The 15581-nt window shown below is 34.6% G+C and overlaps 1 protein-coding gene across 2 annotated transcripts in view; it reads right to left on the bottom strand.

Moving 5' to 3' along the window:
• atp6v1h (ATPase H+ transporting V1 subunit H) overlaps positions 1–15581 on the bottom strand; it is a 70814-nt gene that overhangs the window by 49916 nt on the left and 5317 nt on the right. For both annotated transcript variants that reach the window (XM_056477069.1, XM_056477077.1), the window contains exons 3-6: positions 13749–13848; positions 13412–13501; positions 11801–11914; positions 7239–7343 (exon numbers count right to left, since the gene is read on the bottom strand). In XM_056477069.1, the coding sequence (XP_056333044.1) occupies positions 7239–7343; positions 11801–11914; positions 13412–13501; positions 13749–13848 (409 nt within the window). The remainder of the gene's footprint in view (positions 1–7238; positions 7344–11800; positions 11915–13411; positions 13502–13748; positions 13849–15581) is intronic.

Raw genomic sequence — 15581 nt, 5'->3', positions numbered from 1 at the left:
CATTTAAACTTTATATTAATTAAAATACACTGTGTCCCTGTTTCCACAAAATATTAAGAAGCCCAACAGTTTTCATCACTTACTAATAAGAAACAATTTCTGAAGAATCATGTGACGCTAAAGACTGTAATAATGATCCTGTAAACATTAAAACATCTGAAAACATTAAAATTCTAAATATCTAAATCCATCAAATAATATTAATTAGGGATGTCCCGATGAGGTTTTTTGCCCTCGAGTCAGAGTCATTTGATTTTGAGTATCTACCAATCCGATACATCTATAATACAAAAAAAAATAAAGAAGAACCAAGAAACAGATCCAGGTTATTGCTTATTTTTTATTTAATTGGTCTTAGGCTCTGTTGCCTGGGTAAACTCGCTGTATTGTGTTGGGTAGGCATGGGCCGGTATAAGATTCTGATGGTATGATAATCTTGGATATAAAAAAAAAATCACGGTTTCACAGTATCACGATACTGTGCTCACTGCTCTTAAATATATTCTTTTTAAATGTCTGGGTAAAAACAAAACTTTTTTCCTCTTTGAAAACAATATATTCCATTTTGGAGCAGTAAACACGTCAGGCTATATAATTCAAATTAATTATTGACTTCTGCTGTCTTCAATTGTTTCAAAAACACTGATTTCTTTACAATTTAAAACATCATCTTTGGATATCTTTTCTGCTGGAGATACTGTTGTCTTAAAAAACAACAAAAAAATGTAAATAAAAAAATCTTACACATACCTTAGGAACGATATAGCAGAAAAGTTTGGCGGTTTTAAAACCTTGACTTTTCCAAATCGCGGTATACCTTGAAAACGATTATCGTCCTATGCCTAGTGTCGGGTGTTTGTTTTTGAGGCGCCTTATCAGATTTGTTGTGTTAAATGTAGCCTTTACCTTTCCACCTTTTGCAATCCCAAGTTTACATATCTCACAGTTTGCTATATGACAATGTTGTCGTCATCAACTTTATAACACCTCAGGACCGCAGACATACTTGTGCTTTCCGCTTCAAGTTGCTTCCGTGTTCGACTTAGCTGTTTCTGTGTGAAGTCAAGAAAAAGTTCTAACTCTGTGACACCGCAAAACTATAGATGTGTTAAAAAATAATGAGAATATATAGATATAAATTTGAGTCCTGATCGGGAGGTAACGTCCAATTCCGGTCGAGTCTGAAACCGCGTGATCGGATCTGGACATCCCTAATGTAATTTTGTTCAGAGATATACTGCCTTTGTGACTCATATACACTTTAAAATCTTTAAACATCTTAAGATCCAAATCAAATTAATTATTTTGTCTTGCCAATTGCATGTGCATGAAATAATCTACTGAAAAAAAGATCAATTTGAGCTATGATGGTTGGATAAAATCCACCATAAAAAAAGCCTTAGGAACATGTCTCATCTGTCCCCATTGTAAATTATGTGAATGACAGAAAATACCGTTTTGAAATGCTACCGCACACTTCTCATCTTTGTAGTAATCTAAACACTTGTGGTCTTTGCTATTGGATGTTAATGGAGATTCAGTACAAGGATTTTCAAACATGTCCGTACAAAACACATCTTTGCACTTTGATGTAAATGGAATCTGGTTCAGGCTTGGAAAACAAAACAAAGCAAAACATGTTTGACTGTTATCTAAAATGGCTTAGATCACATTCAAATCCTGACACACACATACAAACATTGTGTACTAACCAGCTAAGACAAAAGGTCTCCTGTGACAAGCATTAGTAGGAATGCATGCAACAAAAAAAGAAACTATGCTTTTGACAAAATATCCTGCCATTCAGGGCAACTGGTCAGGACACAATTCATACATATATACTGAAAAGAGCTTTTATCTCTTACTATTAAAAAAAAAAAAAAAAACTCCCTCCTGATACACTGGCAGGTTTGCCCTAACACAATATAAATCACGCATATGAAAAACTATAAGAGGGAAAAAAAAGAAAAAATATAGATGCATGAATATATATTTTTTCTGTGTGTGTGTGTATATGTATATGTATATGTATATATATATATATATATATATATATATATATATATATATATATATATATATATATATATATATATATATATATATATATATATATATATATATATATATAACCCTGTTGTCATCTTGTGGATAGACAATGTCAACCGTCTTTGGTCTGCTCAATGACATGCTAATGGCCGCCGACACGCTGTCTCTCAGAATTTATAAATATTTTAAAATCAGCACTATCCTCAAAAATAAACTGCATAGTTGCAATCTAAACAACTACATTCTTGAATAAAAAAGCCTCAAAAGTGTATTATGTTGCCCAACAGCTGTCAAACTGTAGAGTGTCCAACGCTTGTTGCAGTATGTGGGGCAGAGTAAAACACAAGAGTGAAGGGTGGACAAGTGCTGTTACTTGCAGAATATCGCACTTCTATCAGCTAATCAGATTTAAGAACCAGACAAAACTGCTGTGTGTATATATATATAATGACACCAGTATCTGACATTCATGCTTTTGTAATTAAAATAAATTGACTGTTTTGAAAGAGAAAACCCTTAGAATTTTCTTTTTTTTCCCTTTGTATGATTTCAGAAAAAAGCCGATGCAAATCTGTTGTCCATACAACTTGTATCTTGTATCACCTGCTATTAATATAGCATTGTTTTGATACCTTCATACTGATGTGTATGCACATGCATTTATTTATATATTATATCTTTTTTTTATAATGGTGTGTTTTGTTTTGTTTTCTTTAGTACATGTAGAGAATTGATAAAAATGAATAAAGAGAGTGTATTAAAAAAATTGACTGATTTGATTTTAAATCGTCTAATAAAAAGTATTATGGCTTCTAAATAGATTAATGCTGCATCAGCAAAGCATTTTTAATGATTAATGATAAAGATTTAAGAGAAAAACACTGGATTATGCAACAGACATACAACTCTTTAACACAATTAATTATGAAACTATTGGCCACATGATATGCTAAACCATTAGTCACAGGAATCCAGGAACAGTATGGGGTTAAATTGATTAAATAGTGGCTGATAAAAATTAGTGACCAATACACCGGTGCTTAAATAAACAAAAATATAAATAAATAAATCATGTCATTGGAATTTCTTTGATTTTCGCGGATATTTAAAGTGTGGTGATATAATAATTTGCCCATGTTCAAAATGTTTTTTCACCATTTCCAAGCGAATAGCATAAACAAAAAATTCAACACATCAGAGTCAGTTTTTTTTTTTAAACAATGAAGTTGGTAAGACCACGGAGGCTAAGGTCAACCCTTGGTTCCCACGTCCTCGTGGTAAACGACTCAACCTAGTGCACTCATCAACACTGGGCCCTTGAGTGAATCTCTTAATCTGTATCTGTGGCTGGCCTGCTGCAGCAGAGCTCACAGCTCAGAGCTCATTCTGAGTCAGGAGGATCCAGGTTCAAATCGTGCTCCAGGCACTTCTCAGTTCATTCTTCTTGTTGTGCCCTTTATATAAAGCACTCTGCTGCAGTAGTGCCCTGGCACGGCTGCCTCTGCAGATCTTCACCTCCTACTGTGTACATGTAGGATTCAAGCAGTGACACAGTACATACAAATTCACTCGTTCCCGTGAAAGTTTTGCAAAGTGTTTGACACACAGGTGGCTCCAGTAGTCTAATCACCTGTGGAAATGCTTGTATTTTGCAGCTGATTTTTTTTATATGTTTTTTTTTTTTGGTTATTTATTATTAATACATATTTTAAATATACAGATTATTAATATGCTACTTGCTAACAGGATAGCTGCAAATCAAGCTGTATTTCTTGTATTTCTTGACCCATTATTTGTATTTCTTGACCCATTCTCTATGGCAATTACATGCTAGTTGAGTAGGTACAAGATTTTAATTTAAATTTACTTCATGACCGTTATAAAAGCATGTTTAATATAGTATGAGTAGTAAGAATGTAATTCAGATATACTACATATGCCATTTGTCCTTATCACATGACCTAGCAGCATCAGTTGCGTCATTCATAAATTCTTCATCACTTCCCCTAATGGTAGGGTTAAAGGGATTTTATTTCACTGTATGAGTAATTTTATTTTATGGTAAAGATATGTTTAATGATCTATTTATTTAGATAGGTAATCCAGAAAATCAACAAATCGGCTATCCTAAAAGGAAAAATATCAGAAATGGAAAATGGACATTAAATTTAGGCATGCATGATACTGAATTATATTTCAAAATCCCCTTTGGTTCAGCAGATTCCATTATCTTTTCTGTTTGATAAATTACTGGCTAATTGAAACTTTTCCTACGTTTCAGTTAGAAGGGCATCCGACACATAATGCCAGAGTAAGTGGTGGTTCATTCTGCGGTAGTGGCCCCTGATAAAATCAGCGATTAAGCTAAAGAAAAGTGACTGAATAAATTGTAAACAGACTTTTGATTTTATGACCCCAATTGATGCTCGTTTTCTTTAATTCGTAAGTGTAACAGCACCCCTGAATAAATTTTTCCATGAGGCATGGCTGCTTGGGAACAATATTCTAAAAAAAAAAAAGATATTCAGATACTGAACTAAGTTCTGTTTAATTGGTGTCACAGTCAATAAATCAATTCTCTTTTTTAATATATATATTCTGACCAATATATCAAACGACTAAGCACTTCATGTTATTTGTGTATTTTACTTTCATTTACCTATTCCTATAAGTTTTAAAGGGCCCCATGTGAATAAGTCATGTTAACAAGTGGGCATTAGGACCTGAGGGAGGCGTAAGTCAGTAGCGGCTTTTTAACTTACAGAGGGATATTGTGCACCAAGTTATTCTGTACTCACATTTAGAGATTTATGACAGAAATCCAAAACAGTCAACCTAAATCACAGAAAAATGTTTACTTCGGATCGCAGATCTTACTAAAAGTGCTCCAGTCAGTGATTCCCTCAATCTCATAAGAGGCATCTGGGTCAAGCTAACATTATATTAATATAATGATAGTAACATTATATACGGTCATACTGCCCAGCCATACCTTATGAGATATTCAAGTGTCTACTGTATGTGCAATTCTTTCCTGTCATCCACTTACTTCTTTCCAACTGTTTTTTTTTTTTAATACTTAACAGCTCACACACAGTTTTTCCACATACTATATTGTGTCTAATCTGGATACGTTTGTAAATAGTGTTTAACTAATGAATCAATTAAATAAATGTGTGAACCAATTCAAGAACTGAACATCAGTATGACATGCAATTCATTTTCCTTCGACTTAGTCCCTTATTTATCAGGGGTTGCCACAGCGGAATGAACCGCCAACTATTCAAGGAATTGTTTTACGCAGCAGATGCCCTTCTAGCTGCAACCCAGTACTGGGAAACACCCATATACTTTCACATTCACACACATTCATACACTACAGCCAATTTAGTTCATCCAATTCACTTATACTGCATGTCTTTGGACTGTTGAGGAAAGCAGAGGACCCAGATGAAACCCACGCCATCACAGGAAGAGCATGCAAACTCCACACAGAAATGCCAACTGGCCCAGCCAGGACTTGAACCAGCGACCTTCTTGCTGTGAGGTGACAGTGCTAATCACTGAGCCACTGTGGAGCCGGGCCGTTCATATAATACATTAATTAGATTAATTCATTATGCAAAAAATAAATGTTAAACATGTTTTGAGGGCAGAGACTGGCATTACTGATCAGAACAAGATCTGATTGGTGAGTGATGGTGTGCAGACAGTAAGTTATTCATGTGTGTGCTGGTTGCATTAGCATTAAAATCATCCGCCAGACTCCTGCAAATGGATATACCTCAAAATAAATAAATAAAAGCAAATACATTGATATGTGTCTATTGCACAGAAGCAACAATTAAGGGCCTTTTACACGAGAAGTGGCAAGCCTGGGTGCCTGTTTCCCCCATAGTAGATGGAATTTGTCCAGTCGAGTGGGATGCACGTGACACAGTGGACATCCCCATAGTTACAATCAGCATGGTCAAATTTGTTCCAGCTAAGATCTAACACTAATGTTGTGCTTGTGTTAATTGTGTTATCTCATTAGAACATGACTACTGGTTTCATGTCAGACACAATATTTGCATTCATTTTTCAGTGTTAAATTCTTATTACCCTATTTCAAACTTTAAATAGTCTATGTTCTGAAAAATGATTGGTCTATGTCCATGTTCAACATGAAATTAAACAAGAATAAGGTGAAATTTGTTTATCTTCATTCTTATGAATCTATTATATTCTAAATTTCAGCCAATATTTACGTGCGATTAAACGCGATTCATTTGATTAATTAATCAGCACATCATGTAATTAATTAGATTAAATTTTTAATCGCTTCATAGCCCTAATTTTAATTAAAATGTTGAAGCCCAGATGTGGCCTCACACAGAAACTGATACTGATAAAGCAGCCATCTTTAATGTGAAGACGTTCTCTTTAAAACCCAAAAAAACCCAATGGCAAAAAGGAAAAAAATTTAAAAGGAACACAGCACACGGCCAGCGCTTTGACATCACAAATTCTTTTATGTCTCAGCTTGCCTTTCACACTCCTGTGAAAGGAGGAGGATTGAAAACAAGAAGAAAGCGATGGCATCTTTTGAAGTTTCATTGTATATGGAAAATTTACATCATAAGGCACAGAGGCAATACTAGTAATGCACAAAGATCCAGATACAGTAGGTTATGATCTGTCACAGGCGGCAGAAGCAGATGTGTTTTTGATAAGTCGAAGATAAGGGCCTTTCAGCAAATAAAAAATGCTGAGAAACAGAAAGAGAGCTTTCTGTGCAACATAAGCGTTCCTCATTTAAAAAACAAGAACTTTTTATAAATCAATAAAATGTAATCAACAAATCTTGTGTAAAAATATAAAAACTCTGACACTCAGTATCACTTCTTTTTATGTCATATGAATTTCTTTCTTTTACTGAACAAAAGAAGAGATAATAAGCAAAGTGGCAGATGCAGCCTCCATTCACTTTTACTGTATGAATGAAAAGACGCTATGAAATGAACAGAAATGCTCTCAGTCACTAACATTCTACTTAACACATCAAAAAGAAAGTCAGTCATACAGGTCTGGAATAATGTGAGAAGTACTTAATTTTTAACAGAATTTATTTTTGTTTTCTTTAATAGATTTGAGAGAGAAGGCCTACTGGTATTAGGGTGGAATATCTTAGTTTTTTTTGTTTTTACCTGAGAGCTGAGCTGGGTCTTAATCCAGTTGAAGTAGTAGTTCAGGTCACTGCCTTCCATCAGGTCACGTCCCCAGGCAGCCAGTTTGGCTATGATCCTGGCAGCCTGAGGGGAAGGATAGAAATGTGGCATCAGTGCTTGGAAAATTTGTATTTCTATTAGACGTGGCTTTCATACAGATGCTTGAATATAGAGACACATCAAATACCTAGTCAGGGCCCACTAAGTGGACTCAAAATAACCCACAAATATTCAAAAGAAGTCAAAACAAGTGAAGATATGATTATGACATTAGGAAAGAATGTTCAAGATCACTTCAGACAAGAGACATCCATCCAAATTGAAATTTTCCCTAGATGTTGGTAACAACCAAATAAATCCATAAATGCAAAGAAAACAAATCTAATTACTTTACAAATTAAGTTATGTGTAATAAAATGTAATGACGCAGGGAAAAATGTAGAATGGGAGGTGTAGATTGCAATGAAAGCCCAGACAGCATCTGAAATCTCTCAGTAATTCTTCAGCAATCCTCTTCTCATTCATCACTGTAAATGAATATTAGCTGCTTCAGTCCAATGTCAACATTATCAGGATAATGAAGATGAAACCAGAGTGGACAATTTAGCAATATAATGATCCAAAACACTGCCAAGTAAACTCAAATTCTTTCAGAGAAAGAAAATAAAGCTGTAGAATGGCCCAGCAAATCACCCGACTTGAATCCAATACAAGAATACAAATTAAAGATCAGATTTGATAGCCGAGACTCATAAAATCATAAAGAATTTTAGACTGTTGAAGTCTGTGAAAAACTCACACCTGAGCAATTCATTTGACTTCATTCTCCATATGAAAGGTGTCTTTAGACTGCCATCACCAAAAAAATTTAATAGATTTCTGTAGTTCAGAACATTCTCCTTGTGTCATTTCATTATTATTACACATCTCATTTTTCACATTGTTTTGTTTTATTTTTATGTTTGTATTGTTTGGGATTTTACCAAAATCTGATTCAATTCCATGTCTCAACAACTCCTTTAGAAATATTATTCATGATGTGTTCAATACTTATTTTCCCTGCTGTGAATCATAATTTGTATTACATGATAACATCTATCTAATATACTTTATTATCTAATATACTTAATATACGTTATTTACATTCTTTCCAAGTCTTTAATACTGCATAAATCCAAATTGCATGTTTTAGAGGGAGGGGAAAAATAAATGAATCTGGGAGAACACTGTAAAAAACATTAAAAAAATATTATTCTTTTTGAAAAAATCTCTATATATGAGAAAGTCCAATTATAAAATTGGATTTCTAGACTTGTAAATGAATAAAATCTTATTTTCAATGTTTATTTTTATTTGTTTATTTTAGTATATGTCACTTTCCAGTTATGCCAAGCACTGATGTACTTGAGTAATTGTAATAGTAAAAGGATGTTTAAAAATCTGTATAAAGCCAAATAACAAATAACTGGGCAAATTGTGGGGGGTTGAATGTGTGCTGCTGAAATGCAGACAAGTAGATTTTAATAGAGCTCATAACATTTCCAAATCCTTTATTTTAGTATAATCTTTTTTTTCTGGTTATGCCAAGTCTAAAATATTTAAATTAAATGGGATTTTCCAGTTATGCCAGGCTCTGATGTACTTGAGTAATGGTAAAAGCAAATTCATGTTTAAAAATCTGTATAAAGCCTAATAAACAAAGAACTGGGCAAATTGTGGGGGTTTGATTGTGTGCTGTGGAAATGCAGACAAATAGACTTTTAATAGAGCTCATAACATTTCCAAATCCTGCTCTCAGTCTCTCTTTCCATCATTTCCTGTCCTCTCACCGCTCTCCTCTGAATAAAAGTGGCAAAAGGCCAAAGGACCATTAACAGTCTTAATTGGGATAAGTAATGGCAACTGTTGCTGCACATCCATCTGAAACATTCAATCCAAAATTAACCATCCCAAATGAACATTTCAGCCAAATGAATATGCAACCGTTGTGGAATATGATGGAATTATTGGTCAGATGAAGCGATTCACAGAGGGCCCTTTCTCTACATCTGTGTGTGTGTGTGTGTGTGTGTGTGTGTGTGTGTGTGTGTGTGTGTGTGTGCTATGATAATGAATGCATTCAGAGCCGTTCTGATGTTTCCAGAAGACATGACATTTACTCTGCTTGCCATGCAAAAGGGGAACTTCAGAGTGTTTCATTAAGAGCTGAGGTGAAGATGGCAGGGGGAATCAATACCATCCTCACCCTGCGACCGGCGGCTGCCTGAAAGGTAATTAAGCCGTGACGACTGACTTCACACTGTTCTGCGTGTGAAGTGCATATACTTAAAACAAAAGCACCCTGGGAAATCGTTTAGCTTTTCAGCGGATGTTCAAAAACTAAGAATGGAAATCTTTTTGATGAATTATTGATGGGTCCCAATACTACATACGGTCTCTCAAACAAAGGTTTTAAATGTAGTGACCCTAAATGCCTGACAGCTCAGAAATGTGCATTCATTGATTTACAGGATGTCGATCCTAGATGAAATCATTGCTTTTTAGAATAAAACATAATGCTATTTTCATTTTGTGAAAGTTGAGTGATATTGCTTCATATTTCATGTTGTCCACTTTGTTGAGCAAATGCAGTTGAACCATCAGCAAACACCACCAGCACTAGGCATGGGATGATAACCGCTTTCAATGTTTACAGCGGTTTGAAAAAGTCAAGGTTTTAAAACCTCAAAAAAATTCTGTTATACCGGTTCTACAATATATGTAAGCTTTTGTTTTTTTTTTTTCGACTGTTTTATTAAGTTTTTTAGGGCAATAGTATCTCCAGCAGCATAGAGTCATTCCCATGAAAAGCTTCTGGTCAGCCGTTGATTCAAGGAACATTTGAAAAACAAATCATTTATTAACCATCCAAGCATGCTACAGACCTGAACAGTGCAGTGGCTTAATTTATATCCAAAGAAAAGAAAGATATACAAAAATACCTTTTCAGGGTGTAATGAAATCTGTGTTTGAAACTAATAGAGATGAAAGTGATCAATGATTTAATTTATCTATTGAGCCTGACATGTTTATTTTTCTAAAATACTTGAAATGTTTCTTAAAATAAAATATATTGTGTTCAATGGGGAAAATAGTTGTTGTTTTTTACCCAGACATATAAAAAGAACATATTTTAAAGCAGTAATCACGATATCATGATACCGTGATGATATACTGTCAGAATCTTATACCAGTACACTTGAATCTCTCCTGCATGTAGCTGATAATACTTTTATATTAGAGAATGAAATAAGCTTCTTAAAATACTTTAAATTAACTTCAATACCAATTTATAGAATATTACAGGTATTTTTGTGCTTATATTTGGAATAAAAAGCACTCTTCAGTTAAAATGTGGAACTAAAATAGACTGCGCAATTGACCAGCCGAAAGCTGGTCTAAAGTCCAGCGCAGAGCGAGTCAGTTGTGCGTATTAAATGCATACACATTGCTTAATACACACAGTATGTACAGCAATACACAAAAATCTTTACAAATGAAAAAGAATAAAAGGATTAAAATGTTACAAAAATTATTATTTTCCACATAAATATAAAAACCACTACCTGCATGCCTTTTTCACCTCGGGGGGCTTTTTTCAGTTTATTTATGACAATTTGCTTTTGTATAACGTTTTTATCATTAGCAGTATTATTTATTATATGCATATTTATATTTGTTTTAATAAAATCAAACTTAGATTTGTTCACCTGTAGGGTTTTAGAGATGTATGCATCACAAAATGGGGCATAATAATAGTATGTGTGTTTACATAGAACACTTTTTTGACCACACTTCGTTATTATTGTTCATTTATTTGTTTGCTGGAAATTAGAGCTGAATTTAGAAATAGTTTTAAAACAATGAAACAATGAAATTAAATATGTAGGCTAATGGATGTTCTCAGTGGAGTGAGTTTCCACCGTCTCCTTCTCAAAAGTAAAGGAGTAAAGTAAAGAGTAAAAGCAAAGTAAAGAGAAAGTAAAGTGGCTGAATGGAGGAGGCTTGTTCTTTATCCTGACTCGTCTGTTTAACTTGTTAATGAAGCGTTCAGTTTTTCCACTTACAAAGTCCGCCATGTAAATAGCAAACGCGTCATGGTGTAATGCAACTGACTATTAAAGGGAATGGGAGATAAGACTCGGATTGGTTTAATGCATGTTATGCTCAAAACACACCCATAGCTCATTAAGAGAACAAGCACAACCCTGTTAGCCCATGTGCCGCAACACAAACCATATTTTTCCATCCTTAAAATAGCAAAAGAGTATTCGGACACCACCTTAATGCTTTTGCGCCATGTGCTTAAGACTTTGTTCCTGGATCGTTAAAATAGAGCCCTAAAACAATGATTGGGTGCTTAAGAAACGCTTCTGGTAATATTGTTAAAAACAGCTGTGTTTATTATGTTTTTTAAGAAATCATTTTAAGATGAGCAGAAAATTCAAAAATAATGTATTTTATTTGAAATAAAACAATGTGAGTGTCTATCAGAAGCTTACCATGTGAACAGTAAAGAGGTCTTGACGGTTCAGCATTGGGAGGAAGTATGACCAGGCTGTATTCTTAGTCTTCTTTGCATAATCAAAGAAGATATTCACTCTCTGATGATTTTCCTACATAGAGCAAGAGATACATTATTGCAACATCACATAACTCCAAAAGAAAAGGTGAGTGATTACAGAAAAATATTATAAGCCCAGATATTTACTCTAATACAAAAGTTAGCAAGCTCCTAAAATTTGGAGATTATAAAAATGTTAGTATAGAACAGGGGTGCCCAAACCTTTTCATATAAAGGGCCAAAAAACAAATATCACGAGAGGCGTTGGCCTAAGGTAAATATACCAAAATATAGTATATTAAACTTGCCATGGGTAATTTCCTAATTTCAAAATAAAAAAAAAAACATTGCTTAAAAGCCTATTAACTAATAGGCTAATAACTTTTTAAATGATAATTTATTGCAATAAAAACAAACAATCATATTTATAGCACAGTGGAATCCAAATTAAACAAAACCTGATTTAATTTACACCATTTAATTGAAACATTTCATTTCAGTTAGCTTTTAACTATAAAACAAACAAACAAACAAACAAACAAACAAACAAACAAAGAGCAACATTAAATCTGAATTGACAATCTTGAAACCCTCCCCATCATTCTCTCTCTTCTCAGATGGGATGGTAGGCCAAATGAAAGGTTACCACGGGCCATCTTTGGCCCACAGGCCCTAGCATGGGCATCTCTAGTATAGTATTGTACTCAATACAATTTTTTAACATCAAAATATAGATTTTTTTTATACATTTATAATCAAATTATTTTACATAATCTGATTATTTAATATAATCTAGAGCAGCCAAGTGCCACCATATCATCATCACTACAGCATGAGCTGTGCTTATTAGCACTATTGTGTCCTTGAGAAATAAAAAACACATTCAACGTCTTGTAAAAAAAGATACTGGACAAAACAGCACATTGAGAGTGAGACAGACAGTTTCCCTAAGGATATGTTTATAAAAGTAAATTGAATTTTAAATAGAAAGATGAGCCTGTTTATCTGGGTTTTAAAATTACAGCCACTTTGCATATGAATAGAAGATCTCATCTTAGAGGCATGGGCTAAATGAGCTGTGAGAGGACAAGTCACTGTATGAATACAGAAATACTCAGTACAGGCACCGTGGTGCACAAGCTGCATAAAAGCAATTGAAAGTGGGTTTTATGAAGGTCGTCTATCAACACAAACTTAGCAGATAATATTGACAAAACACAAAGAAAAATAAAAGCTAAGATAGGGCATCAATAAGTGTGTGCACCATAGCTATTTGTTTAAGGATTGACAATATGTTTGAAAATCAGCTCAAGGACGCTATTCTTTGCTTTTTGAACATGCAAGACCAAGGCTGTGAAGACAAAGTTATATTCACGTAACTGTCCTCATTTTTCATATCAATACATTCTACACCTTTTAACTGAGATAATACAGGGTCATTTTATGTGTTATGAATGAACACTCCAAAGCTTTTAAGCCTGACAGGCTATGAGAAAACAGAGATTAGAGCTGGAGTTTTTACATCTCTCCAATGGCGTGTGTTTTTTACCTGCAGTGTGTCATCAATCAGGGTCAGGATGTACTGAACGGTTTGCTCCTTAGATATATGAGCCATAAGGTTGAGGAAGGTCTTTGCACACTGCAACAAAATATGTTTGAAGAATTAGTTGGATTCAAGTAGAAATACAGCAGCCTAGTTATTTTCACAAAGCTTTGATTTATCTAAAAAGGGTCCCCAATGTCTGTGGTTCTCAGAACTATAACCAAAAATAAAACCACAAGAAATGGTCGAGCCCTGCTTTGCAATATTAGTGTGGTACAATTCTTCTTTCGAGGTAAACAGAATAGAAGGGGGAAAACGAATGCGGGAAGAATGCAGTATTAACCTGATGTCCTTCGTTTGTCAGAATTGCTTGCTTGTCCTCAGATCCAGCAACCTCAAACTTCTTAATGAACTCGCAGTCCTCGCCTGAGATCATTTGGCCCCTGAAAAACAAGAATCTCTGCTGTAACTAACCAAAGATTGACACAACAAAACGCATCAAATATTCATATTCTTTTTATTGCTTTTTTGTCATATCTGTTCTCAGGAGCCCAAATAAGCGCAGCTGCAGCAAGCCTCTCTCATATTTGGAGAACTCAGTAATAATGAAAGGCTTATGGGTCATTCTTCCAACTTCTCCCACTGGGTAATTTATCATTTATATTTAGGACCAGATTTATCAACAGTTGTGCCAGTGTAAACCCTCTTTTGGTGTTAAAACCTCATGTCAGGATTTTCTGAAAACAGTGAGATATTAGTTATGAAATAGCATGAACTTAGGGATTTTTGAGGATGAGCTGATTGCATATTTGTATTTCCTTCTCAGATGCACAATTAATCGACAGAGTACTGCAATGTATAACGCAAAGTATAAGGTTTGTGGTAGCTAATTTAGCATTGTTTTGATTCTGTGCCTGTTAGCAGATTACACCTTATCACAACCTTATCTTATGTGTTAGACCAGTTCTCAAACTTTTAAACCAGCGACCCCCAATGTAAGATCGTCAAGAACTCGCGATCCCCCCACTACCAAAGCATATCCAAACAATAAAAATAACTTTTTTTTTAAGCTGTTCACAATATTTTAACTATATTTACTATGCATTGCAGGGCTCAAAATTAACATTTTTTCTTGGTAGCACTGGTGCTCCTAACTTTAAAAATGTAGGCGCACCAGCCAAAATTTAGTGGCATCCACCAATTATTGCTGTTACTACAAGTTTTATAAACAGATTTTTTGCATTTGAAATCAACACTAATAAAAACTAACAAGCAAAAAATATATATATGCACGCGTGAGGAAAATATGTCCCGTTAACGAAATCCCGTTATCACAAGAAAATACATTTTATAACATAATTGAGTGACCAAAAAATACACGGACGAACCGCTTACTGGGCCTACACGCACTGTTTGACATGAACTGTGCTGTGTTCTCATGGGTGGTGTCTGATATTGCACAGATGCTTTTGACATTTACCTTATTATTTGCATACGTCATTTTAATAGCAATACCGTTTTTTGTCATGAGCTGCAATATTAGTTTAATCTTAGTCGGTGCAAGCCCTTTTGCAATGGTGTACGTCAGTGGTGTAGTCCTACAAAAAAAGGTGGTGTACTATTACACCTGACCCAAATTTTAAATGAAAGTAGGCAAAGAAACGAGTAAACAAAGTCATGTACACCAGCTGAACACAGCGTGACTTGATTCAATCGGCGTCTGCTACAATGCTGGTCTTCCTTTTTCTTTGCTACGGTGTTTGTGGGCGGGGCCGCAGGTTTACATTTTTTAAAGTTTTGTATCGACGTCATGCCGAAATGGCTAAAGACTTGTTATCAAGACGATTCATTTGACGTACTATGAGTCGACTCTTTTATAAATGAATCAATAGTTTTAAACACTGTCCACTTTCAGACTTAAGTCTCAGCTGGATATTTTTAATTATCCCTTAGAGCTGTGTTACACACTACATGGAACTTTTTATTTTTCCTAACATGCTTTCCTTTGGCTTAGTCCCCAATCCATCGGGGGTTGCCACATTGGAATGAACTGCCAATTACGCTGGTATTTTCCAGCAGCAATCCAATGTCAGTACACAAACTGTGGAACCCCCAGTACTGTAAAAACACCCACACTCTCATTCACACACAGTCATACACTACAGCCAATTTAGTT

Source organism: Danio aesculapii, chromosome 2, assembly GCF_903798145.1.
Source record: "Danio aesculapii chromosome 2, fDanAes4.1, whole genome shotgun sequence".
In the NCBI taxonomy this organism is placed as follows: domain Eukaryota; kingdom Metazoa; phylum Chordata; class Actinopteri; order Cypriniformes; family Danionidae; genus Danio; species Danio aesculapii.
This window is presented reverse-complemented; position numbering and strand designations above follow the sequence as displayed.